This window comes from Strix aluco, chromosome 25 (genome assembly GCF_031877795.1).
Source record: "Strix aluco isolate bStrAlu1 chromosome 25, bStrAlu1.hap1, whole genome shotgun sequence".
Classification (NCBI taxonomy): Eukaryota; Metazoa; Chordata; class Aves; order Strigiformes; family Strigidae; genus Strix; species Strix aluco.
The window spans coordinates 5,333,159-5,358,689 of record NC_133955.1 but is presented as its reverse complement, the minus strand read 5'-3'; the positions used below and the strand labels follow the sequence as shown (position 1 = coordinate 5,358,689).

Genomic DNA, 25,531 nt, shown 5'->3' with positions numbered 1-25,531 from the left:
TGCTGGGGACAGCACGAGGTGGGGTGGGGACAGGGCAGGACCGCGCAGGGATGGGAGACGGGTTTTATTTTCCAATACAGGAACAAGCCAAACCCTCCCGGGTGCTGGTGGCAGCAGGTTCCTGGGTGGGACGGGGGCGGCCCTGCCCTGGGACGAGCAGTCCAGCCCCCAGTGCCCACCCGGAGCAGCAGGATCCTGCCCGGATGCTCCCGCACAGCTTCGCTCACACACCGGGCTCCCAGCGGCACCCAACAGCACCCCAGGAGCAGGTCAGGCTGCAGGTTTTTCCTGCCTCTCCCCAACTCACTCCATGGCCGCGGGCGGCTGCCCCTCCACATCCCGTGTCTTGGAGTACAGCAGCTCCCTCCGGATCTCGGGCGAGATCTGCGGGTGGCTGTGGAACTTGAGCAGCTCGAGCAAAGCCTCCTTCTGCTCCGAGGAGAGGTCCTCCTTGTAGCGCTGGGCTAAGGCCAGGAAGCTCTGGTGCCACAGCACGGGCAGGACCCGCTGGTCCGTGCGGAAGGCCAGGAAGTGGAAGACGAGGGCATCCACCACGCGGAAGGGCAGGGCGTATTTCTTGTCGATGAGCAGCCGGAGGAAGATGCTGTTGGCGCCGCTGTACTGCATCTCGGCGATCTTCAGCATGGCCGCGCTGCGGGGCCCGAGGGAGCACCGAGGTGAGGGCAGGAGCCCAGACAAAGGTAAACCCAGCACTGAGCCTTGAATCTCAAGCCCGTGAGGAGCTGAGCCAACCCCCCTCCCCACCTCCGAGGTGCTGGAGAGGCTGAGGGACAGACCCCAGGTGTTGCGCCGGGGTCCCTGCAGCCTCCCAGGGCGTTACCTGGAGTGGAGGACGGGGATGGAGCACTTGGTGAGGATGCTGCCGATGATGATGGCCTCCCGCAGCGTGCAGGTCCCTGACTCGCAGAGGGGGATGAGGATCCCTGCGGAGGGGGAAGTCAGGCACCGCCCGTGTTCGTCGCAGCGGGCAGAACCCCGTGACTAAGCCCCTTCTATCCCAGGACCCGTCTGACCCAGGAAATAACAGCTCCTCCAGCGGCTGCCGTTACAGGGGTTGGAGCATCTCCCTGCCATGAACCAGCCTCAAACCACCTCAGGTTGCCAGACAAGACTGAGATCAGACCCAAGACAGTTCATAAACTGACACCAACCTCCAAAAGAACCCAAATACCTGCCAGCACCGGCCTAAGCCTACAACACTCATCACCCGTCCACCCTGAACACTGCACCAGGGACCTCTGGGGGTTTGGAACCTGCCTCGTCCACCGAGGGGGACTCCCTGCATCTTTCACGTCTTCTCCTCCCCTCTGAGCCCTTGACGCCACGCAGGGGACAGTGTCCTGTCACACTGGGCAGTGGTGTGCAACACATGGCCCTGCTGAGCTTCCCAGGTGGGGAGAGGCTCCCAGGTAGGAACAGCAGCCCTGCAGGGAGTCCCTACCTTTGAACCAGGCTGCTGGCTTGAACAGAGCCTTCTTCAAAGCCATGTAGAGGTGAAAGTTGAGGCGCTTGTACTCAGCAATGTCATCCCTGACCCGCGGCAGCAGCACCAGGTTGTAGAACCGCTGGGCCATCCTCTCTTTCAGGTTGGATGAAAATATCCTGGGAAAAGCAAAGCACAAAGGGAGGTGTGGAGAAAAGAAGCCAAGCCCGGAACAGGCTGGTATTTTGTAAATTTGGTTCCAGTTCTGGGGTTTTTTTGCTTTTTCTTTCCCTATCAGCAGCTCCCAGAGACAATCTTACCTGGTGGCTTGGTACATGGCAGCTGCTGTCCATGTCTCTGGCTCTGTGATGTAGAGGATCTGCTCCCAGTTGGACAAGGCAGGAATGATTTTAAATGCCTTGGGGAGTTTTCCACTCCTGTATTTGGACAGCACCTTAAAAGATATATACAGGCCAGGCTGTGACACGTGGGCACTGACAGCAGGGCTGCGGGACTTGTCTCATGAGAAAGCTGTCCCCTCCCTTCGCATCTCTGGCAAGAAAGGACCATCCCAGGACCATCCTGAGCACAGTGCTCAGGAGATTGTCACTCAGAAACCCTCTGGGCCCTTAAGTGGCTGATCCTACACCAACTGCAGATAATCCCCAGAAGCGCCTGCGCAGAGAGCGGAGAGGAACAGCCTCTCTGAGGGAAAGTGGGCGCAGAGGCAGCGGCTGCAGGACCCCAGGGCAGAGCAGCTTTGGCCTCACCTCTCTGACGCCCCTGTAGACCTCCAGGACGCGGGGGTCAAGCTGGGGCATGGGGCAGCCCGATATCTCGGACAGCGCCGTCTCCACCTCCGTCTGCTTCTCCGTGATCTTCTCCATGATGATGTCCGCCAGCGTGCGCCTGGGGCCAGCGCAGGAGGGCTGCGAGTCAGGGGCCGTGCTGGGAAGCAGCAGCCCCTGCCCGGTCCCTTCTCCCACCGTGTCCTCACCTCAGCGGCGGGTTCTTGTTCATGAACATCTCGATGGCTTTCTCGTCCTCGGGGTCCACCACCACCTCCCCGCCGTACTCCCCGCTCCGTCCTGCTGCCGCCGCCGCCGCCTTTTCCAGCGAGGGCCACTCCTCATCATCCTCCGAGTCTGAGCCGGGGCCGCGCACCGCCGGGCCTGCGGGAGAGCGGCGCTGGCTAAGCCCGGGGCCTCACACCCGGGACTCCCGGGGGCGGGTGACCGGGGGCGGGTGACCGGGGGCTCACCCAGCGCCGTGCTGCGCCGCTTGGGGGCGGCGGGCGCGCCGGGGCCGTGCTCGGCCTCCAGCTCCTCCTGCTGCCGCCGCGCCTGCTCCAGGATACGCCGCGACAGCCGCGCGTCCACGTAGCCCTCCCCGCCGCCGCATTCCTCCTCCTCCTCGGCCCCACCGCGCCGCTTCCCCCGAGCCATGGGCCGCGGGGCCGCGTCCTGCAGGATCTGCTCGGCCAGCGGCAACATGGCGCCGGGGCCGGAGCCCCGCGCCCGCCGGGCCTTAGGCATGGGGGCACGGCCGGGAGCCGCTGCCGGCCTGAGGCGGGGGAAGGACCGGGACCGGGACCGGGACCGGGACCGGGACCGGGAGCGCCGCCCGCTCCGCCACCGGCCGCGCGTGCGCCTTCGCCCCTCCCCTTCCGGCGGCGGATTCACGCCGTCACTTCCGGCGTGACGTTAGTCCCGCCCCTTCCGGCGGCGCTTCCCCGGCGCGGCGGCGGACGCAGCATGGGGGTGACCTGGTGAGGGCGGGGGCAGTGGGGGGGCTCCGTGGCCGTGAGGGGCTCCGCGGCGGGAGGAGCCGGCCCGGGGGCGCTGCCGCAGCGGGGAGGGAACTGGGAGAAGCCGCCGGCGGGGTTTGTGACCGCCATCCCCCGTTACAGCGTGGCGCAGGTGCCGGTGGCGGAGGGGAAGAGCGTGCAGCAGACGGTGGAGCTCCTGACGCGGAAGCTGGAGCTGCTGGGGGCCGAGAAACAGGGCACCTTCTGCGTGGACTGCGAGACCTACCACACCGCCGCCTCCACCATCAGCAGCCAAGGTCAGCGCCGGGCCGGGTGGGGGGACCCGCGGCCGGTTATTCTCCTGGTACCGCTTCCAGGGCCTCGGCCTGGCGCCCGGGGAGCTGTTGGTGACCCCCCGGCGGCGGTGACAGCGCGGGGTCCGGTGGAAGAGTTGTTTGCTGGGGGTGAGGCGTTATCCGGAGCTGGGAGGGCCGAGGCTTTTCCCGCAGGTTTTATTTCTCGGGGGTTTATTTTTCGCTGCCTCAGGACGTCTCCTCTGCTGCAGAAGGAGCCTGTGATGGTTCCTCACGTTTCCTTTTTTCTTCTGGGAGAATGAGGGTCCCCGTATGTGGTCCTGGGGCAGCCGGGGAGGGCCGGCGTCAGGCAGGGACCGATGTTGCGAATGCCCGGCTGTGCTGGTTTGCCCCCGCGCTGGTGTTGGTTGCCCCCCTCCCTCCCTGCATTGCCCAGCCTCGGGGACAGCCATGGGAGAGCCCTGCCTTGAGGATTCCCGCTCGAGCCTTAGCAGCCACATCGGGTATCTTTGCTGTCAGCGTATTTTTCCATGAAGCTTCTTCTGTCTGAGCTGTCTTGGCGGTTGTGTTTTGCTCTGGAGAGGGTGGGCACAAGTCTGGCAGCGCTGTGCCCGTCTGCAAGGGGCAGTCACTCGAGGGCAGGTGGTGGCAGAGAGGAGCGATGGCTCCCAGGGCAGTGGGGAGCAGCTCCGGGGGGGGTTGAGGTGTGAGATGACCCAACCGTTTCCAGGGGACATGCTCGGAGGACCCCAAATCTCTTGACATAGCATGGCCTAAAACGGTAGCTCAAAGGTACAGCGTGGCCTGCTCACCTGAGGGGCTGGTCCAGCCTCTTCATCCCTCCTAAGCGCCCCTCGATTTTCACAGCGTTTAACAACACTCGTGCGAACGTCTCGGCCGTGGCTGTGCTGCTGCAGAGGGAGTGCTGAGCCTCTGCAGCCTCAGGGCTCTGCTCAACCCGTTTGCCCCCACAGATCCAATTGAAGCTGCTTTTTGCTGCTTTTTCTGCAACTGGAACTTACGTGGCCACGTGTGGAGAGGTTTTTTTGACCTTTGTGGATAAATGAGAATTTTTTTCCAGTTTTTAAAGCATGGTACAAGCCAGGCGTGTCCTCCCCAGACACCCTATTTTCTAGAGCATGTCCCAGCACATCCTCCACTGGCAGGACTGGTGGGTGAGAGGGAGGAGAGGCAAAGCTCAGCCTTTCTCCAGTGACTGTGGGCAGGACGACAGTCAGTGGATGCCCAGCTCTGTATTTGGGGATGGGAGGTGGGTGCTTTTTGCTGACACCCCCCACCAGCCTGCTGGGGACCTCACATCCAGCTCACCCTCTGGTCTCTGAGTCATGCTGGCTTATTATCCTTGGGCTGCAGAAGACTTTGGTTTTGAATTTTAAATCTTAAGAGGAGATGCAATCTATTTACTGAACAGCTGGATAACATAAAGCGTGTATGAGCAGTACAAGGACCCTAGAATTAAAGCAGCAAGAAGGACAAAGGAAAAAGCCAGATGCTTCTTGAGTTGGTTTTACAGCCCAAATACCATTGCTCTTATTTCAGGGCAGACAGGCAAGCTGATGTACGTGATGCACAACTCCGAATATCCCCTCAGCTGCTTCGCTCTCTTTGAAAACGGTCCCTGTCTCATAGCAGATGCCAACTTTGATACACTTATGGTGAAGTTGAAAGGCTTCTTCCAAAACGCCAAGGCGAACAAGATAGAGAGCCGGGGCACCCGCTACCAGTACTGTGACTTCTTGGTGAAGGTGGGCACGGTTACAATGGGGCCCAGTGCCCGCGGGATATCTGTGGAGGTAAGAATCGTTTTTGAAGGGTATGAAATACAACTACAGACAGGGAAATCCCATGTTGGAGGCTAGACGAGAAATCCCCCCGTCCCTTCTGCGTCTCGATTGCTGGTAGTTTGTATTAGATGCGTTCATGTGTGCGGCTGGCAGGGTATTTATCTCCTTTTCACAACATGTTTTAATTCAGGCAGGTGCTTTGGGGCTCAGCTGCAGAAAAGCCTGTCATTGAAGTGTCAATAAACAAAACCCTGAAGGGATGCCATCAAACTAAAAAGCTGCTTAAAGTCCTGGTGCACACCACTAGTAGTGCACTTCAGGTTAATAAGCGTACCGAGGGGGACAAAACAACCTCTTCAGCTGCTAATTCAATGCTGATTTGGGTCTTGCTTGCTTTCTCCATCTTGAGCAGACACAGCCCCAGGAGAGCAGGGCCCTCTCGCCCCAGGTTCTGCTCACATGGTGTAGAGATGATCTTCTCCTCACCAGGGAGCTTGTGGCAGGTGTCAGTCCTGCCCCACGGCGTGCCGACCCGGATTGCTGCACCGTGGGGTGCACCGTGGGCTCCACGCCAGCCATCACACCGCTTCCGTGCTCTCTGCTCAGTGCTGTGACTGCTCATGAGGCTCGAGAGCGGCGGTTGCCAGCTGCCGATGGGTGTTTCATGGGGTGGAGGCTGGGCTGAAGCAAACTCTGAAGAAAAGATCCTTCGGTGTACGCGAAGAGGCATGGGAGGATCTGGGAAGGCATTTGGCAAGGTACTTGGCTGAGTGCAAGCAGGAGTCAAAGGCTCACAAGCCACAGAGAAGCCTCATCTGGGCTTAAAAACACCTCGGAAAAAGCCGAGCAGCTGGGCTGTGCTGGTATGGGAAGGGCAAAGCAGAGCAGGTCAGACTCCAGGCATCTAGATATATTGGTGCCTAACAGTCTTCAAGATAGCTGAGAATTAGTTGCTTAAAGGTCTTTCAAAATCGGAGCTTATGCTTTTTCTAAACACACAAATCCTATTATCTGCTATACAATTAATCAGGCAGGTGTTCCTAGCCAGCAGGGAGGAGGATTGAGAAATGGCTTATTTCTTTACTGCAGTAAACACAGATGTTGTAGCATTAGTGTTGCTGTTGACCTGGGGTTAAACAGAAGCTTGTTTTACCCTAAACTTGAGTTCAGGGCCAGATTTACCAGGCGGTCTGGCTGCTTCTGTTTTAGTAGTTTTTTCAGGGTTTGCATTAGGACCTACTCCCGATTTGGGACCAGACTCATATTTAGCAAAACGCTTCAAGTCCTTAAGTCCCAAGGCTTTTTCCAGTACACCCCTGAAAGATGTCACAGCCAGACGAGTCATCGACCTACCAGCACGTGGGAATGAACTTTGGTTTTGGATGGGGTAAAGTTAATGTGACATTTGAACCCCCAAGACCTCTGCTATTGGGGATTTAATAAAAGTGATGCCCTTACAGCGTATGTTTTATGGTTGGACTAGGTGATCTTCAAGGTCTTTTCCAACCTAGATGATTCTGTGATAGATGATTCTGTTTTACCCCCGCACCCCTTTCCCTTTTGAAGGGATTGCTTGCGTGTTCTCAGCATGTCCTGTTCATTTATATTTATCCATCCTTGTTATATGCTAAATATTCTCAGATGTGTTGATGAAAAGCATTCTCTCTCTAGCAAGGCGGAGAGGGGAAGGCATGTTGCCTCCTGCGTGGTTATTGCCCCGCCACAAGTTTCAGGGCTGTGGTTTCTGTTGCCAGGTGGAGTACTGCCCCTGCGTGATAGCCAACGACTGCTGGAACCTGCTCATGGAGTTCATGCAGAGCTTCATGGGGACCCACACTCCCGGCATCCCGTCCGTGTTTGGCACCAAGCACGACAGCATTTACAGCCCCGCGGACACCATGGTGCAGTACATGGAGCTGTTCAACAAGATCCGCAAGCAGCAGCAGGTGCCTGTAGCGGGGATCAGATGAAAGGACTCCCTGGAGCCCAGGTTAGAGCCACCGCATCCTCTTTTCCGCCTGCCCATCCGGATCAGGAGTCCCTCCAAAAAGCAGCACTGAAGGCAGCCCAAGGTGGTTGTTGTTCTCAGTCTCTTTCTCCCGTTTCAAAGCAAAAGTCTTGAATGTTCTGCATAGTTCTTGTCCTCCTTCGTGGTTTTGAGCGTGTCTGGGATCGGTCCCGTGGTTCTGATGGTTCTTTGTGCAGGGGATTACTGCTCGTCGGCAGGAGGGCAAAGGCGAAATTCCAGCTAAACGCATGCAAGGACAATTTCCTTGACTGCAAACAGCTACATGAGAGATTTTTTTTTTTTAAAAAAACTTTTTAGGTATCCACATGAAATTGTCTTGTTGTTTTTCATCAAAATAAAAAGCTGTATTTTGTGAGGAGATGGAGTCTTTCTGCACAGCAAGTGTTGTGCTGTTTCGTATTGTTTGTTTACAGCGTTTGAAGTTTTCTGTTGCGTGGAGATAATTCTTCAGCAGAGTTTTATCTCTGATTTGGTTCAAGAGCTTTATACCCCTGAAGCAAACTAATTTCCCTGTGGCAAAATCTACAGGAATTCTTGCATTCCTATTATGGGTATGTTCTTAGCTTGCCTTCATCTTTTATATCTGATGGGAGTATTAAAATCTTTTGCCTCTCAGACGATACCGATGAAGCCTCATGATAAATAAATAAGCCTGGCAGGAGCCCTCTCATGCATTGAAAGAGAATACCAACCGCTTTATCTCGTTGTTTGAAAGGTAGGTAATAAATGTCCTATCCCTGCACACCATTTCTCATTTGAGAAATCCTGGTGTCTTCAGCAGATTTAATGGAGTAAGGAAAGATTTGGGGAATAAGAGCCAAAAATTTATCATGAGACTTAACGATACGATAGCACTTGAATATATTTTTTTTAGTGGTGATTTATTTTTACAGCAGGAAAACCAGGGAAATTAGATCCCTTTTGAGCTATTTGTCCCCTCGGTTTTACTTGTTCAGTATCTATCTGGCTTGTAGCTGTCATTTGTTTCTTCTCCTTCCTGCTCCACCCCCTGCGTGGTCTCAGAATACGCAGAAACACCCTCACTCAACCCCCAGCCTTTGCGCTGAGCTTCCTGCGCAGTTCCTGGGGGAAGGCTGGGTGTAGCAGCATTCCAGCTCTGCGGCCCGTGTCTCCGACGTAAAGGGCAGGTGTAGAGAAGGTCTGAGGATGGTTTTAGGAAGGGAGATTTGCGAGAAGGGCAGAGGGTTCCTCGTGAAGAAGCAGCAGGCATCTTGCTCACAGAAAATATTGTTGGTTCCTTGCCAGTACGTGGGTCTTGAAGAGGCTGAAGAGCAAGTAAAACAGAACTAGATTTCTCCTAAATATATTTTTCCTTCTGAAGCAGTGGGCGGAAAAGAAGCTGTTTTGTTACTTGATTTGCTGACTGGTAGAGAACTAGTTATTTAGTTATAACTTCTCCGTGATTATCATTTATACCTGTAAACCTAATTAACTGTTAGAGTGCCTAGAGCTTTTAGTGTGGGCATTTAATAAATTTAATCAGCACTGGGTCCAGAACGATCTGGTTAATGAGCCATAATAAACGGCATAATGTACCATAAGTGTGTTAGGAATTCCAACATGCTGAATATACTGAATTTTTGCAACTCTTAGCTCAAGTTCATGACATGTGCACTGACTTCAGTGGGACTATTAATTTTCAGTGATGAAAATTCAGCGAGAATCTGACCTGCTGTAGTTCCACGTAGTTCCACGTAGTTAAGTGTGGCTGGGAAAACTTATGAAAACAAACTGCAGTCTTTGTAGGGATAGTTATTTCTGTCCTGTTTCCCATTTTAAGTCTTAAGGTTAAAAAAAAAAAAAACAACTTTTAATAATCAGATTAGTCATGCTGAATGTTGCTAATGCTTTATTAATTCCCAGAAGATGCATTCTGTAACCAGAGATGTCAAAACTCTGGTCACATGTCTTAAAAACATAAAATGTGTGCTGGAATCTCTGGGGAGTTCTGCGCTCTTATTAATACATTGTACTGTTCCCGGAGTAATAAAATGGGACCCCTTGAGCTACATTCTGCCTTCAATTACACCAGTACAGCCATTGACGTCAGTAGGTTTCCACACGTGTGAGGATGGGTAGGATTTAGCCCTTTATGTCTTGGCAAAAATGTCTGTGCTGTAACTGCGTTCTGTGAACAAGGGGATCAGCTGCCCCCCACGAGGGGCTGCTTTTACCCTGGGGCTTTTTACTTTCTTGATGGACAAAATGACTGTTTCTCGATCTTATTAGCTGCAGTAATCCTCCTCATTCTGACCCCCCCAACGTCAATATGGCAGGTTAACGTGGCTTCGAACATACTAGTCTGCATCTTAACAAGTCTTCAGGGGGCTTTCAAATGTGTTACATTAATGGATTGAGCCAGTGTAATTGAAAACCACCCTAATTTTGCCTGTCAAGGCATAGTCTGGATGGTTGTTTTCCTGTTGCTCCTCAGTGTTTTCTCAGAGAATGCAAAGATTGAGAGGGAGAGGTGGCCACGCTGTAGTCCTGTACCACTGTGGATCCTTTTTTCTGCTTCTGCACCTCTCAAAATGACTGGCAGTGTTGTTGCTTTCCGTGAGTTGAAGCCTGACCTAGAGGGGACTGGGGATCTTGGGGACATGGGTCTCGCCCTTGCATCGTTACAGCTTTCCCCCTCCTAGCAGTAAATAGAGGCTGGGTGATGTTACCAGGGTCACCAATGCTTCAGTGACAGAGAGAGAGTCCAAGTCTCACTGCCACCCTGGGCATACTCTGGGCTTTTGTTCTGTTTTGTGCTGTGGCATTTTTTTATGAGGAAGTACTTGCATAGCAGCTGCACCCTGCTAAGCTTTACAAAGAGAGTGAGGACGTAAGGGCCTCGTTAATCTTCGGTTTTAATTCTTAGCAGACATTACAGACTGAGGGCTCATTGCAGTGGGGAGCTGTTGACGAGTTGAGAGGGGTGTGACTGGATTTCTGTGCAGGTGTGGGTTCAAAACTGACCAGGCAGTGGTCAGAAAGGGAAGGTGTAGAGAAAGGATGACAAAAGCTCGCATGAAGTGGAATTTGTGGTAAGGCTGGCTGGTGAAGGAGCTTACAAGGAGACCTCAAGGCTGTGGAGTATCCTTGTGCCGGGACAGAAGAAAGCAGGCGCCCACCTGTCGCAGTAAATAGCAGCACTTTGCCTCAAAACTTACTGGGACAAGATGGGAGGGGGAACACTTTTTCCCTGTGCAGAGGAATTGCGTCTGCGATGCCGCTGACCTGTGCTTCGTGTCGTCGGTGCTGTGCGGTCCACGACTGCTTGCTGGCAGCTTTGCCCCGGCTCAGCGCTGCCCAGAGAGCAGGACTCGCCACTCCCTGGCAGGTCCCCGACGGTACCTCCCGCAGGCTGCAAAAAAAGTGAGTTGTCCCCAGTGGGTGCAGGGGACTCCCAAGCGTGGCTGACCCTTGCTGGGGACAGGCTTTGCCCCCGGCCACAGCGGTGACATCCCTTTGTCTCTGACAAAACGCGTTTCCCTTCCCTCATGGCTCCTGTACTGTGGTGACGAGCGGGTGACCCAGGGGTCTTCGAGTGACCTCTGGCGAAGGCCAGTATGGTTCGGGGGGGCCCTGCTCTGGGAGCCATCATGCTGTCTGCGGGCCTGTGGGGTGCCCACCCCCGTCACCTCAGGGGCCCCGTCACCTCAGGGGCCCTGTGGGGTATCTCCCACCCCACATAGTCACCTCAGGGGCCCCTGCGGGAACGCGCCACCTCCCGCGCTGCCCCTTTAAGAGTCTCTTTGTCTCCGAAACATCCTTATTTACCCTCCTGTGACTCAACCAAACTTCAGCCTGGGATTCACAAAGCCCGGTACGTCACCGGCCGGGGCCGGGCCCGGGCAATCCCCGCCCCTCGGCGCTGCCCTCCCGCTACTCCACCGTAAACCATTGAAGAGCTCTCCCTAGCGGCTACGCAGAGCTCGTAAGCTCCGCCAGACCTCTCTCTGCCGCGGCGTAAACTGCGCAAACGGCGTCCGTCGGTGCGCCGGCTGCGCCGTTAGCGCCAGGTTCCTCTCTACGGAATTAGCGTAAGCAGCGGCGCTGAATGCGGAGCGGGGCGAGGGGGAAGGCCGGAGCGCTGTGTGGCGTGCTCTCCAGCCAATGGCGGGGCGGGGCGGGGCGCGGCGGGCGGCCAATGGGCGGGGAGAGGGCGTGGCTCGGCGGCGGTTGGGGTGTCTCGCGCTGGGTGACAGCTCGCGCGTGCTGATGATGGCGGTAAATAAAGGGGCCGTTGGCGGGGGGGGGGGGGTGGTCACGGCGCCCCCACACACACACACTGAGGGTGGAGGGGGGGAGAAGGGAGGGGGGCTGAGGTGGGGGCACCCCGCTGTGAGGAGGGTGCTGAGGGGTCTTAGTGCCCCCGCCCCCCCCCCCAAAGGGCGCCCCCTCTCGGTGCGGTTGGGAGGCGCGGGGGGGGGGGCGCTGAGGCGGACCCCGACCCCCCCCCAACCGGCGGCCGCCGCCGCCTTTGTCTGCGGGTGGGAGCCCCGCGCTGGCCTCGGCGGCTCCGCAACTTTCCCTTTGTTGAGGCGCCGGGGGCCGCAGGAGCGCACCCCCCCCCCACCCCCCTTTACACCCCCCACCCCACCCCCCCACCCCGGGACCGGCCTCTCCCGGCGGGGCCCTCCCATGGGGCCTCCCCCCCCCCCCCCCCCCTCGCACTACCGGGGGTCGCGTCCCGCCGCGGGTGGGTGGGTGGGTGCCGCGGGTCGTGGCCTTGCTGCCGGCGGGGAGGGGGAGAGCGCCTTAAAAAACTCCCCCGTAAACCCCCGTGCTGTGCTTGAGGCGGGGCGGGGGGAGAGGGCATGAAAATGGGGAAAATGGGTGCTGATTCCTATTTATTTAAAAAAAAAAAGCTGTGGGTTTATGTCTTCCCTGCCCATCGCAAAGCAGAAGTTAATAAGGGGGGGGGAGCTGGGGGCATCTTGGGTTGAGGTCTCTTGGTGGCGAGCGGCCACCTCGGGGAGCAAAGCGTGCGTTAAAATCCCCTTTTAAACATTATTGGAAGCAGAGGAGGTCACAGCAATTTATATCCCCTCCTGCGAATGCTCCAGTAACCGAAAAAAATAACTGCTTACGCGTATGAACCCCTGCAAACAGGAGTTGATTTTAGAAAAGCTGCTAATTTTAGGCAACGCGCCTGCTAATCGTGTTATGTGCAATTGTACGTAGGGAAAAGAAGCACGATCTGTGTGTCAAAACACTCCTGATCTCCAGGTACAGTCAGAGGGAGAGTGTTGACAGACGTGATGAAAGCGCCCGGTTATGCTGAAATATATAAGGGGGGGGAAAAAAAAGTGTCTTTACTTTTCAGAGCTACGCTTGTACTTTTAGTTGGGGAAGGAGGCTGCGAGCTCTTGAAGTTGCTGAGCTCGTCTCGTGCGAGATGTTGCAAAATTTGGTCCTTTTATATACTGCTGCTTCAGAGAAGATGCTCGCTGGAACCTGAGGAGCACGCGCTGAAAGATGTGATAGGCGCGACTGATTCCTCAGCCCAGGCAAAACTCTAATTGACTTTGGCGGGAGCTTCTCCTGAAGTGGTATCAATCGTTCTTGTGCGAAGGCAAGGTGAAAAATAGGGAGCAGATTAAAAGGGATGATAGGGAGGTGGGACTGGACGCAAAAATAAGGTGTTGGGGAGGGGGAGGAAGGGGGCTTTTGGGGGAGATGAGCTGCTGGCTGGGACATGAGAATGGGGACGGGAGAAAGAGCTGCAGGAGCGGGGAGGGTGAGAGCGGGTGGATCGGTGGAACTGTGGGTTAAACTGTGTGGATGTGAACGCGGTTGGATTAAACTTGCCCTTGGGTTAAACGAGTGGCACTCTTAGCAGAAGTGTCTGGAGTTGCACCCTGTCCACATCCGGCGGTAAACGCAGCGCTGGGGTTTGTGCTGAGTTTCTGCTGCTCTGCCTTTGGCAGCTACACTTGGGGGGGTTGCTGTGGTTTAGCAATTGTCAGATATGTTGGTATGATGTTAAAAAAAAAAAAAAAAAAGAGGGCAACAAAAGCATTTGGTGGTGTTTTTAATTGCTTTGAAAATAGGCTAGGTGCAAATATTTGAAAATTAGGTGCCATACGTGAGCAGCATTTGATGTCTCTGAGCTAGGCGTGCTTTCAAACACGAGGCTGAAAATGGTAAATGCTTGTTTATTTTTCCCCTAATCGTTCTTCCTATTAATATGAGCTGACTTCAAGTGAGAAGGGCGTTTTGAAGTTGGCAGCTTTTCAGGTCTGGAATAATTCTTGGTCTTGTGCAAGTTCTGTTTGCTGCAAAGAATTTTGCTTATTCAGGAGCGGGGCTTAACAATAGTCACATATGCAATGGTTTATAGACTTAGAGCTAGTAAGTCAAAATCGGGGATTTATTTTAGCTGTTGTGTGTCCAAAGATCGTTAGTAAAGAATCTGTCACAGCAGTTCCTGTGGAGATTCAGATTGCATGTGGTAGAAAGCCCTGTGGTTGACAAGACAGGCTGGAGGCCTGTAAGAATGGAGAAATTGTGAATAAACCTCATGTGCTGCGGCTTGCAAAATGAAACGGCGCTTGGTCTGATTAGTAGTTGGATTGGTAAACTCGAAGGGAACGGCAAAGGATCTATCTTTCGTGTGTTGTACCGTTAATCATGGGAATACTGCTGACGGGGGAAAAAAAAAAAAAAAAGGGGGCATGTTTAGCGTGGTGTATTGCCTCTCTGCTTCTGGTGTGAAAGCCTTGAGCGCAGTTTCTTGCTGCAGTGGATTTCTTGCAACTAATCATAATCCTTCGCTTGCTGTTTGCTTGTTTGCAGCTCTCTGTCCACATCAGACGTTGCAGGTTGTTTTCTTCAGTGCTAAAACACACTTATTGGTTAATTGGGTTTTTCTGAAAGTAGTTACTGTTTTGTCTCAGCACCTAAGAACGAGTGACAAGAAGCACTTTCTCTAGTGGCAGAAGTGATAGAAATTACTGAATATGTCTTTTAAGATCCTATTTTTATTGGCCTTTTTTTTTTCTTTCATTTGCTATTTCTATACTGAAATTTCTTAGGACTTCCGCTGGGACTCATAAAGTGAAATTTAGTGTTTTCTCAGCCCTTAGAAGATGTTAGTGGATAGATGTAAAATAGCTAACAAATGGAAATACTACGAAATTCAGCTTCTGTTTTATAAGGTACGTGTGAATTCTTTCACGTGTGTTTTTTGCTTTGGGGAAGTGTGACAGGGTTTTTGAAGAGTCAAAACAAAACGGAGGTTTTTGTTTTAAAATTGTTTGTTAGACACGAATAGAGAGATACTAAGATAGGTTGTTTGAAAACTTTGCCTGTAACTGGGCGCAGCAATTCAGATCGAATGGGGGGAAGAGGAAGATGGGGTAGCTCTAGGACAGCTCGCTCTGAGCTCCATGGTGGGATGTGCTCCGAAAGATCCCGCTGATCCTTTATTTTCTGCAGGAATCCTCTCCAGGGGATGAGACACACGGGAAGTTTCTCACTTTTTTTAACAACCTTTGTGGTTTTCATCTTGAATATTTCATCAAGAGTTGGTTTTGTTGTTGTTTTTTTTTTTTTTCCTTTGGGGAAAGAAACCTTCGGAGATGTTCTTGTCTCAGCAGCCTGTTGTTAATTGCTCAGTGTATAAACACTTCACCTTTCCTAAACACTTAACCACAATGAGCAGGCTGTTGAGTTGATGCTGGTAGGTTGTATAGAAAAAAAACAACAAAAAAGACTTCAATGTCAGTGAATGGAAGACCATCCTCGTTAGCACGAAGCCCTAACAAATCACTGCTCTGGAGTGTACTAAGCAAATTCAACAAATTGTTTAACAGGAACCACTAGCGTTTTAAAATCTGATTTATAGATCAGAACGTCTCAGTTGTTTGTTCATATCTCCACGTATACCGATGCTAACGCTCTTCACTTTTGTTTTTATTAGACTTTAGATCAAAGATGGCTCATGCGAGGCTATTAAGTCGTATGTGGCTTGCGAGCCATTGAATTACAGCCCCAGCATGCAGGCTTCATCACGTCAGTGGCAGCAGAGCTACGGAGCAGCTATAACACCACTGAAACAAAAAAGATTAAAGTGGGAGTGAGGGGAGAGAAGGTAAAAATGGAGGTGGAGATTCTGTTCTGTGCCAGTGTCATAGCAAAATAATTTCTAAGAGGTCTAGAGCTAATTATTTATATATTCGCAGTAATTCGTATCATGAGGAAAATACAAATTAAAATGCACCCTCTGTTGCACTGCATTCTGCTGGTTTTCAACGGGAAAAAAAAATTTACGTTTTGCCACAGTGCAAGGAAGTGAGTATCCTTAGTAGGAAAGGTAGGAAAAAAATAAACTTGGCTGCTGTTAATTAGCTTTTTGCTTACGACATGGTAAGGAGCGCACGTTAACTGTTAGACCTCCAATACATTACAAAGATCTGAAAGATTTTCTCAGAAAATGGCAAACTCGTTGGGGCTTACCTTGAGGTTTTTTAAAGAAGGCTCACTAGGTAAGTCCCTTTAATTAGGTAATTACAATGTAATTCACTGGGAAGTCTGTCCTTTTAAGAACTTTACTGAGAAAGCAGAAGAAAAGTACAGGCAGCTACCTGAAAACCAGAAGCTTTTCCCCTTGTTCCCCCCACGGTGCGCACGCTTGCTTTCTTGTCTTGCTGCCTTGGCTGTGTAATTCAGCCACGCTTTCAAATGAGACAGAAAATTGGAATATGTGGATGTGACAGCTCAAAGTTAGTATGAGTGTGTTTGAAATGTATCTTGTGTAACATGTCAGTCATGACAAATGCACTCTTTTCAAAAAAATTTCTAAGGAGATGCTTTTTCAATGTTTTGTAACTTTGCTGACTGAAATGCAAAAGGGTGCTTTAGCCAAAGCAAACCCCACGTACTCAGACACAGGAATCCCTATAGAAGGTTGGAATTAATAACTAAATATGAACTAAATAACTTGCTCCATCTTGATCTCTTAAAAGAAAATAATAGTTTGGTCTATTATTGTCTACTTCCGTATGTAGTGTATATCACGAAAACTTTTACACTCAACCTCTAACCAAGCGTACTGAAAAAGAAACTTTTTTTTTTCCCCCTCTGGGTGAAGCCAGTGGCGGTTTTGAAAGAGCCAATTTAATGGAGAAAAGCTTTAGTGCATTTATGTTCTTTTCAGGCTTTTCAGTCAAACCATGGAAGATCAAGTCAAGAGTTATGGGCCACAGCTGTGTTCCTCCATTGAGATCTTCTATAGGACATCAGCTGAGCTGATTAAGAAATGGTGACCACAGCTCCATTCCCTTATTCACTCTGAAAGGCAAATCCGTCCACTTGATTGAGAAGCATTGCCTTGCAACCATATTTTCCCATTCACTTTCAGTGGGCGGCTTAGATTTGATTAAGAAATACTGTCCTATAATTGCATTCTGTCCCTCTCTCTCATGCTATGAAAAGCCTCTGAAGACAATTCAAGGTTTTGAACTTTAAATAAAAACGGTACGGAAGGAGGGTCTTTGCAGCCTGGCTAGGTGGGTATGCAGATGAAGTGATAAGTAGCTTTTAGCTAGAAATACTAAAAGTATCCTAAGAAAGGCAGTCAATGCTGGCTTGTGTTTCTGTACTGCTACGGCTTTGTTCCCCGCTTTCCTGGAAGGGATCTGTGTCTCTAAGCCTGACTCCATTCCAATCAGTTTTGTGACAAACGTGCTTTCCTTTTCTTCAAACAGCAAAACTGTATTTTATGTAAAATCCTTTCTTTTGGTGTGATGGGACCCGGTTTGCCTCTTGCCTGGTGCTGAAGCTAACTTTACCCACTAATTTTAGATAGTTTAGAATTTCACATTATGTTGTATATTAAATGTGTTCCAGCTGAATAACAAGTGCCTTGTGTATTAAGAAAATGATAGAGATTTGTGGCTGACTTCTAGCTTGAACATTATCTGCATAAATATTGAACTGTAGTCTATCAGAACAGATAATTATTTCATACACTAAACTTTAGAAAATACAGTTGGGCATGAATGCCTTCCCCCCAGCCCTGCAGATTTGTGTCACTCGGGGAAATGAGGAGCTAATGTCTTTTGCTGACTAATTGGGGTTTGCATTTATGTTCACTGTGTGGTTTTAATACTTGACAAGAGTTGGTGGGTTTTCTGGGTAGAGGGAGAGGTCGGAGGATTTAAACCGACTGTATGTCTGTATATTTGTGTGTGTGCCTGTATCTATAGATGTGTTGCTAGAACTGGACAACACGATCTGCTTTTGGATGCTTAGAGGTTTTCCAATCATTAACAACCAGGGAAAAGTGATACGTTCTAATTCAGAGATTGCGGCTGGTTTAGCAAGAGCCAGAGGGGTACTTAGCGATGAATTAACTGAAACTTGGATTGGGTGCTACTTAAAAAGAAAACCCTCTCGTCTGATGGGGATGTAGATCGGTGGTTGCCTGCTTGGGCTGGGAACTCAAGGAGATCTGCTGCCTGTAACTCTCAGGGTGCGACTAAACCGTATCATTTCGGCATTGCACTCTTGGAGGGGTGATGCCTCCAGCTCTTCCATCCAGTTACCTTCTTTAGTAGTTTTATTTTTGCTTCTTAGGGGAAACTTTTTCTCTCCTCGCTGTCCCATCCATGCCTCCTCTCGTGGAAACGTCGAAGGCAAAAGCCATGAATTAAGGCAGTTTGTTGAACCAAGCTGGCTCCCTTCTAATTAAATGGAGAGAGTGATGGCTAAATATCTTCACCCTCTGCCAGGAAACAGAAATATGGGGAAAGACTGCTCCTCACTTCCCTTACTAATGCTGCCGAAGGGAATGTCAGGAGGAGGACATTGAAAGGGCAACTCTTTAGATACCTGCTTAGTGTCTGCTTCTACGTTACTTTGTTGGCGTGTAGTGATATCGTTTGCTGATGGCATGGAAATTTTTGTTGTTGCATTTGGAATATTTCATGTAAAAACAAGGCACGCTTAAATGTGTGCTGTTCGCTGTACGGGAGGGATTCACTGCCCGACTCTGTAGAATTGGTCGTGTCTTCTGCAGCTGGAGAAACGTAACGGGAACAGAAGCGCCGTGCTGGGTACAAAGGAGCAGGTTGATTTGGGTAGCTGTTTCTCTCTGAGGAGAACAAAGGGGTTTTTTACATGCTTAAAAACCACACAAACGTGAAAAACATGCTTTAATTTTAAGGACAAGTATTTTAGACTTAGAATAGCATTAATTATTCTGAAAAAAATCCATGTAAAACTCTGCTGTTCTGTTTTTCGGTCTTTTTTTAAGTTAAGCCAGATAACTGTTTATTCACTGGAGTTGTGAGAAAGAGCCTTTAGCTTGGATTTAATGATGTTTAATCATTCTTTCAAAAATACAAAGGAGGTACTAAAAGCTGTTCAGCTAAGCTTTAAAGAACTAATAGCTATAACTCAGATTGAAAAGTGATTTAGTTCCAGAGGTAAATCTATAATCCTACCAGTCATGAGTTAATCTGTCATCAGACTAAGACTAGAAGCAAATCTATTTAACTAAGAATAGTTAATTCACCTGAATGAGAGCAAGGATGAAGATCCTTCTCACAAGAGTTAGTTTATTTTGAGAAAATGTAATATTCATGATAGAGAGCGAAAATAGTGTTTTTCAACGGTAGACTGAAAAATTCTGATTTGAAATTTGCACTGCTCTTTTTTCTGAACTTTTCAGGATGCTTTGGTAGCATGTCTGCCTGACCTGCTGTTTTGGACACTGTGGAAGTGAGTGATTCAGTGAATAAGGAAGATAATATCCTGTTTATTATAAAATCGGAAGGTTTTAGGAACAGCTTTTTGAGGCAGTGGATCGTGACATCAAAATCGAGTTCACCTCTCCCTCTTTTCTTTCCTTGTACTGTTGTCATTTCATCTCAAGACAAATTGGTGTGATGAACTCTAACCTCTTAGTAGTATAGTTTATTAAAATAACAGATACTATAGAATTGGTCCTGAGTTGATCTTCAGTTCTTAAAGAAGATTAACAACCTGATATTTTGCAGATCAGGTTCCTGTTTCCTACCTCGTTCTGTTACGTCGACACGTTGTAGTGAGGACAAAGGCACTATTTGGATATTGCCTATAATTTATAGAAAAAGATTTCAGACACAACAGGATTCATAATATGCAAATTAGGAATAATTCCATCGGGGGGGGAAGGTGCATTTAAGCAATTGATTTTGTTCCTTATGTACTGGAAAAGAGAGGTTCAAACCTTGTGTGTCAGCTGGCAGGCTGGACATAGGGAAGGTTGAGACTGAAAATACACTTCTTAGTTTTATTAATGCCACTTTAGGTCTCCTTTTGCACACCTAGGAGGAGGAGAGTTAGCTGTGTAGATTTTTTTTTTTTCCCCCCAAGCACAAAACAGGCACATCAGCTGAGCAGGGGAAGAGGACACGTAAATCTCTCTAAATCTTTGTTGACAAGAAAACGGAGAAGACCTTGGTCTAGCCCAGTGGTCCAAGTGAAGGCTGGGTCAGATCATTTGCTGCTCCTAGAGCTGAGGACGTAGCAGCACCCTCCTGTACAGGGATGTGGCCACGCTTATGGATGCTATGCACATAAATACTGTTGAGTATCTTGGGCTGATGTCTGGGTTTTGTTGGTTAGACAAATAAAAATACAGAAGTCCTTGCTGCATTTGGATAAATCGATCACTACGATTTACTGCATTTACCATAACGGCATTTATTAAAGCCCACAGAAAATTTTCTAGCTGCTGTTCTGTTTCAATCGCTTGGGGTTTTAAAAGAACTAGTAGTAGTTGATTGGCAAGGGAAGGAAAAGAAAATGATGGAGAGGTATGTCGAAACCCTTCTTTATTTTCGTCTTGTAATCTCTGCTCCTCGAACATAGCGAAGGCACCTTTCCTGCTTAAAACATAGCAAAATGGGACTGTGGAATACTGCACTTATATTTAATACTATTTGCCTATTCATTATGGCTGTGAAGATAATAAGCCACAGCCTGCTGGGGTTGTCTTGTTCTTTATTGCTTCAGTAGATGGCACTGACATGTTCGTTTGACTGATTGCTTTATGTGTTGTATCAGCTGTGATGTTGTTTTAGATTAGTTAATAGTCTGTCTAAGATTTTGCCAAGATGAATATGAATTAAAATGGGGGAGGCAGAACAGCAGAGGACTACCCATAACTTACCAAGTATTCACTCTCTGGTATAATCCGTCTTTGTGTCTATCACAAAGAGATTCTCGAAGAGGCTGTTAGTCTGCTGCTGAATACCAGGGCTGTTAAATTGATCTCTGCTGCAGCCGTCGGTTTTGTGTGCGTGAGCAGCAGCGAGAGGATTCTCTGATGAGCTGGAGCTAGAAAACTTCGCCTCGTACCTGTGCAACGAAGGGCTTTGGGTTTGGTTTATTTTATTAAAATTGTCTGGGTTTTGATACAAAAGTAATCCATTTTTGCAAAATGATGGGGGAAAGGATCAAGGTACTATAGGTCAAAATGTAACCAGTTCTGACCGTGCTAATGAAGCTCTTTGCCAGGAGCGGAAAGTTACGTTTAATTTTGTTGGTGTTAATTGTGCAGGTGGGTGGAAATTGAGTATAATTTTCCCCATCAAATGTTGAGTGTGTGGTTTTCAATATTTTTAATATGTAATGTCTGAACGATTGCTGTGAACCTCAACTCTGAATGTATTGTTTATGTGACAATTGGTGATAAAAGTGATAGACGCTGAATGTGAAAAATAATATTTCAAGAGCATGGTCAAAAGAAGCAAGGCGTTGTGTGTCCGGAAAAAACGTCGCTTTTTGGCTGCATTGTAGTAGGCCATGATTAAAAGGATTAATAAGGTAGGGAAAGTGGGTACACAAGAGAATGGCTGTTTATCTCCTGTATTTCTGCTTTGTTAGGCCACATTGAAATATAACATGGCTTGTTTTGTTTAACTTGTACCTTGTTAATTATTCTTAAACTGCCTTGTTCACTTGTGCACAGGTCCTGACCCGTGAATACGTAAGCACGTACTCTATCCATTTGAGCAGTCTCACTAAACTTGAATACTTGCCGAATTGGGCAGTGGTAAGTGTGAAAGAAAGCAAAAAGACATCAGTTTTGGTATGAATCCCGACAGTTTGGGGATGGTGGGGTGTAAAAAAACTGCATTGCCAAATAAAATTGATGTAGCTCCCTTGACTTGGAGTCAGTGCAACTAATTTTGCATCCGTTAAAGCTCTGTTACTGTCTGCTCTGGCAGAGAGGATTTCAGGAGCAATGTTTGGGGCAAACATGTAGAAAACTTTAAAATGCTATGGCATGTCACACTCTGATGTTGTCACAATTATGGAAATTCGTTGGGAATTCATGGATTCTACAAAGCTGGTTGCTTGACTCATAAAGTAAAATTATTACTTTATATTGGGCAGTTACCATCTACTTTCAGACTTCTAATGCAAAACATTTTTTTATGTTTGGTTCTGATAATTCAAATTGTATGTATTTACTGTAATTGCTTCAGGCTTCTACAGATGTAAATACCAGAGGAATTACTGAGTTGACTCTTTCCCTTTTGGGCTGGTTCACTAGGACTAGAGGAAATACTGTGAATTGTTTTAATGCACAGTGAGTGCCTCTTTTATACAGTGTATCCAGATTGTGTTTCCCAGCTTATTATTAACACTTCAAAAAGCCAAACCAAAAATAAAACCTCAGAAGCCTATGAAAAGAAAGGGGAGGGGGGATTTTATGTGTTGCAATAAACGAAGAAACATTAACTTCTAGAAAGCCACGAACTAAGAAGTATATAGCATTTTAATAATGCTTTTTAACATCCAGGGCCGTTATATAGTAACTTCCCACATTTTCAGGGAACTGTAGGACATGTATCTCTTCTGTTTGTTTGTTTTACCGTAACCCTAAAGAATAAATAGTACCAGTTGTATTCCACATTGAAAAGCTATTCTTAAAGCTAAGGTCAAAAGGTGAAAATTGAAACTACAGGTAGCTGGGGGCTTTACCTGAGGCTTTAGTCACTTTTATTCATCTCTTGCACTTAGGTGAGAAACAGTGTGAGTTTGCCTTAATAAGAATATTCATATTTCGTCTTTAAAATACTTTAAATTTTAAAAACCTCCAAGTTTAAACTTGTATGGCTGGAGAATTTGAATGGCAGTGTAAATAATAGAAGAGCTAGTTTCTAAGGAAGTCTGTATTAAAATGCTTTGTGAACTGAAGAATTTCACCTTCCCTTTGCCTTTCTGTGATTACTTTCAAACCATAAACGGCTGGATCCAGTCCTAGTGAATGCTGAACTGTCTCTTGTTTAAGAGGATCTTCATCAGGAAGGAATGTGGATAGAAGACACATGCACATTTGCAACTATTTGTTGGCCTGTATAAAGCATGGATTACTGCTCTTTGAGGATGCGAGCAGTGCGAAGTCTTTTGTTTTAGTCATAAATTTATTCTAACCAAACAAAAGGAGTTTAGTGGTTTTTCTGACTTTTTAGAGTTTGCCAGCAAGCCTCTTTGGTAAAGAGAGTGTATCTCTGCAGAAAGGTTGTTCTGGGTAGTGTAGCTAGACCAGTTCACCAAGTGCAACAAGCCCTAACAGCAAAAAAAGACAAGATGAGGTTGTTTTATCTGTTCCAGGCATTGACTAACTTTAGGAATAGGGACTGGGGAACACTTCACATCCTTTTCAATCTTGATTAGTGTAGACGGGTTAACAGCACATTTCAGTTTACGTGAGGCCTTAGATTTAAGTACACCAGTCATATTTAAAACAGTCTCAGAGACATTAAAACTTTTTTCTGAAGTACTTAAAATTCCAGAGTTTTAGGAAGAAAAGTTTTTTTTTTAATCCTTGCTCCTTCCCTAGGGCTCCATTCCCTGAGCACTGAATTCAGCTTTAGCAATTTGTCTGATTGATTTGGTGGTTAAATTGTTAGCAGATAGTACCTGTAAATGTTTTTTTTGTGTGTGTATATATATACATATATATCTGCTACTTGTAGCTGCCTGGTGTTTGACATGTTTTATGTCCGGTTGGTTGTGGTAATGAGATCTTAACATCTCTAATTTGATACATTTAGGACATTTACATCTGTCAACTGATGCAAAACGTGAAGCAAATGCTTATCTTCTCTCAGTTATCCCCCTAAATCTATGTGAACTGAGCTTCGTGAGGAGGATGACCAATTTTTGTGGGTGGGTGGGTGTTAGGGACAAATTGGGGCCCCCTGGAGCCTTGTACTTTTTGCTGTGGAATAAGAAATGTTTGGACCTAATTGTACTTAATATATTGTAGTGTCTGTGCTCTGTGTTGTATGCTAAAATTAGATATGGACCAATATTTGCCCATTTTAGCTTCCTGAGATGATTCAGAGAACAAAGTCCTGCAGAAGTCATATTTACTCCCACCAAGGATGCCAGTGCAGGAAATAGGATTTTCTTAATCCTTGTGCTTTTGAGTGCTTTGGGTTTTTTGAGGTTTTTGGTTGTGGGGTTTGTTTTTTTTTTTTCAATGACTTAAATATTTCTTTGAAAACTGGTTCCCGAGATTCTGGGTTTGAGCCTAGAGCAAATTTTTACAGCACAGTGTGAGCTCCCAGAAACAGTTTAACATTGACATAGTTATAATTAACTTGAAGGAGTTAATAAAACAGAACTCGCTGTGAAAGTTGGCAGGAAAGTCACATTTTCGTCAAGCTCCCTTGTGATTACAGCTTCAGAGTTGGAACAGCGTGGTGGGGTGCGGGGGGTCCTCCCGTACTGAGCGACTGAAACCAGCTGAAGTCCTTTGAGCTTGTCATGACTCCTGTAGGACACCGGCCACCTTCCGGGTGTGCGCAGGTGGGATGTTTCAGAATTCGGTAAGATTTGGGTTCAGGTGGAGGATTTCTGTGTTTCAGGGCTCTGGCTGGGTGAGGAGGTTGATGCTCGAGAAGTGGGCTGGCCAGGAGGGCGATGGGATCAGTGACCACTTTTGCTGTCACAGCTCAAGTCTCCCGTCTATTTGTCTTTTAAATTGTGGTTTATTCATGTATTCGCAGTAGATATATAATTCATTGCTCTGCTTGTCTTTTCAAAGAAATGATGAATCCTGAATCATCTGTAACTCTTCCTTGTGTATTTTCCTTCTTTTTTTTTTTTTTGTCAGCTGTGTTAATTTGCCTGTAACTAACTTGATAGTATGTCATCCTGGATAGAGAGAATCCAGCAATTGTAGGATATAAAGCTGACAGTTTTCAAGAAAATATGCTTTCAGAATAATTGAAAAAATCTCTAGGGCTATTGTTACTCTTTAGAGATGCAATTTGAAAGTCTAAAACCAGCGGGGTTTGAACTAGAGGAGTCAAGGGAGAAACCCATTCCTGCCCAGGCAAGCCTATGACTCTTTGGAGAAAGAGAAGCAAAAGGAGCTTCTTGCCTGTTTTTCTGGATGTTTTCCTTGCTCTGGTTACTGAGTGAGTAGTTCTGGACTGTGCAGTGACTTTGTAAGGACAGAGGATACCTGCTCAGGTGATGTGGTGGTGTCACTCGCTCATTTGTGCAGCAATTCCTCTTCTCTAATGGAGTATCAATTACATGAGTTTTTCTGTTTGAAAAGGTGTCATTGCTAGTGGCTTTGAGAAGCAAATACAGGATTTTGTTGTGAGTGCGTACACGGACGGCTCTTGCTAGCAGAGGAACATGAATGTCTTGAGCAGGAAATTTTTTTCACCATCTTCCACGCAGCTCAGATTACATGTTTTCATTAGACATCTGGTTGAATAATTGGTTCCTCACAAATGGGTAGGTTAAAATAATCGGAAGAATAAAGTTTTTGAGTAGTTGTATGCAATTTTTGGCTATATATTCTCTCCAATATCTCCTAATCTGCATTTTTGAGTATGTGCAGCAGGCTAGAAATTCTCCTCTAGAGTTGCATGTGAAATTTGGGGCCGGAGGGGAGAGTGGAAGGTGCTTGTTTCTTTGTATCCAAGATTTTGAAACCTATTTGATTAAATGCAGGGTATTTGTGTAGGATATGTGGTTTTGATGGAAAACAAGAATATCTAAGGATGTTTTTTTCCTACAGTATTATAAAACAAACTAAACAAAAAAAAAAAAAAAAAAGGCAAACATGCTTTACTTAACGCAATACCAGTTCCCGATGGACTGGTGAAATGCTGCTGTGTTTCACTTTTGCCACTCCCAGGAGAGGGATGAATG

The 25,531-nt window shown here is 48.0% G+C and overlaps 2 protein-coding genes across 8 annotated transcripts in view; one reads left to right on the top strand and one right to left on the bottom strand.

Annotated features, from left to right (window-relative positions):
* Window positions 1–49: 49 nt before the first annotated feature.
* On the bottom strand, window positions 50–3,106 carry BYSL (bystin like). Its single transcript, XM_074850559.1, has 7 exons — window positions 2,706–3,106; window positions 2,442–2,616; window positions 2,215–2,353; window positions 1,765–1,898; window positions 1,463–1,623; window positions 842–944; window positions 50–652 (listed from the first exon to the last, which is right to left on the bottom strand). Exons 1-7 carry the CDS (start codon window positions 2,977–2,979, stop codon window positions 304–306), a joined length of 1,335 nt encoding a protein of 444 aa, XP_074706660.1. The 5' UTR covers window positions 2,980–3,106; the 3' UTR covers window positions 50–303.
* A 53-nt stretch (window positions 3,107–3,159) lies between these two features.
* Window positions 3,160–25,531, top strand: part of MED20 (mediator complex subunit 20) — a 26,153-nt gene continuing 3,781 nt past the window's right edge. Inside the window, exons 1-5 of one of the 7 annotated variants that reach the window (XR_012626387.1) lie at window positions 3,160–3,212; window positions 3,354–3,508; window positions 5,066–5,319; window positions 5,723–6,068; window positions 7,065–7,201. Coding sequence is in view for 6 of the 7 variants with exons in the window: in XM_074850275.1 (XP_074706376.1) it covers window positions 3,199–3,212; window positions 3,354–3,508; window positions 5,066–5,319; window positions 7,065–7,280 (639 nt within the window). In the remaining variant the exon portion in view is untranslated. Of the gene's footprint in view, window positions 3,213–3,353; window positions 3,509–5,065; window positions 5,320–5,722; window positions 6,069–7,064; window positions 7,698–7,955; window positions 9,296–19,028; window positions 19,042–21,314; window positions 21,386–25,531 lie in introns of those variants that run through there. The other 6 variants (XM_074850275.1, XM_074850278.1, XM_074850277.1 and 3 more) reach the window with 6 other exon arrangements.

What these genes read in the sequence shown, in the direction of transcription:
- BYSL (XM_074850559.1), bottom strand. Translation starts at nt 2,979, where the DNA reads ATGCCTAAGGCCCGGCGGGCGCGGGGCTCCGGCCCCGGCGCCATGTTG. An exon ending in GCGGCGCAGCACGGCGCTGG is followed by an intron (nt 2,617 to 2,705) that starts GTGAGCCCCCGG and finishes GCTCTCCCGCAG; the next exon opens with GCCCGGCGGTGCGCGGCCCC. An exon ending in ATCCCCGTCCTCCACTCCAG is followed by an intron (nt 653 to 841) that starts GTAACGCCCTGG and finishes CGGGCCCCGCAG; the next exon opens with CGCGGCCATGCTGAAGATCG.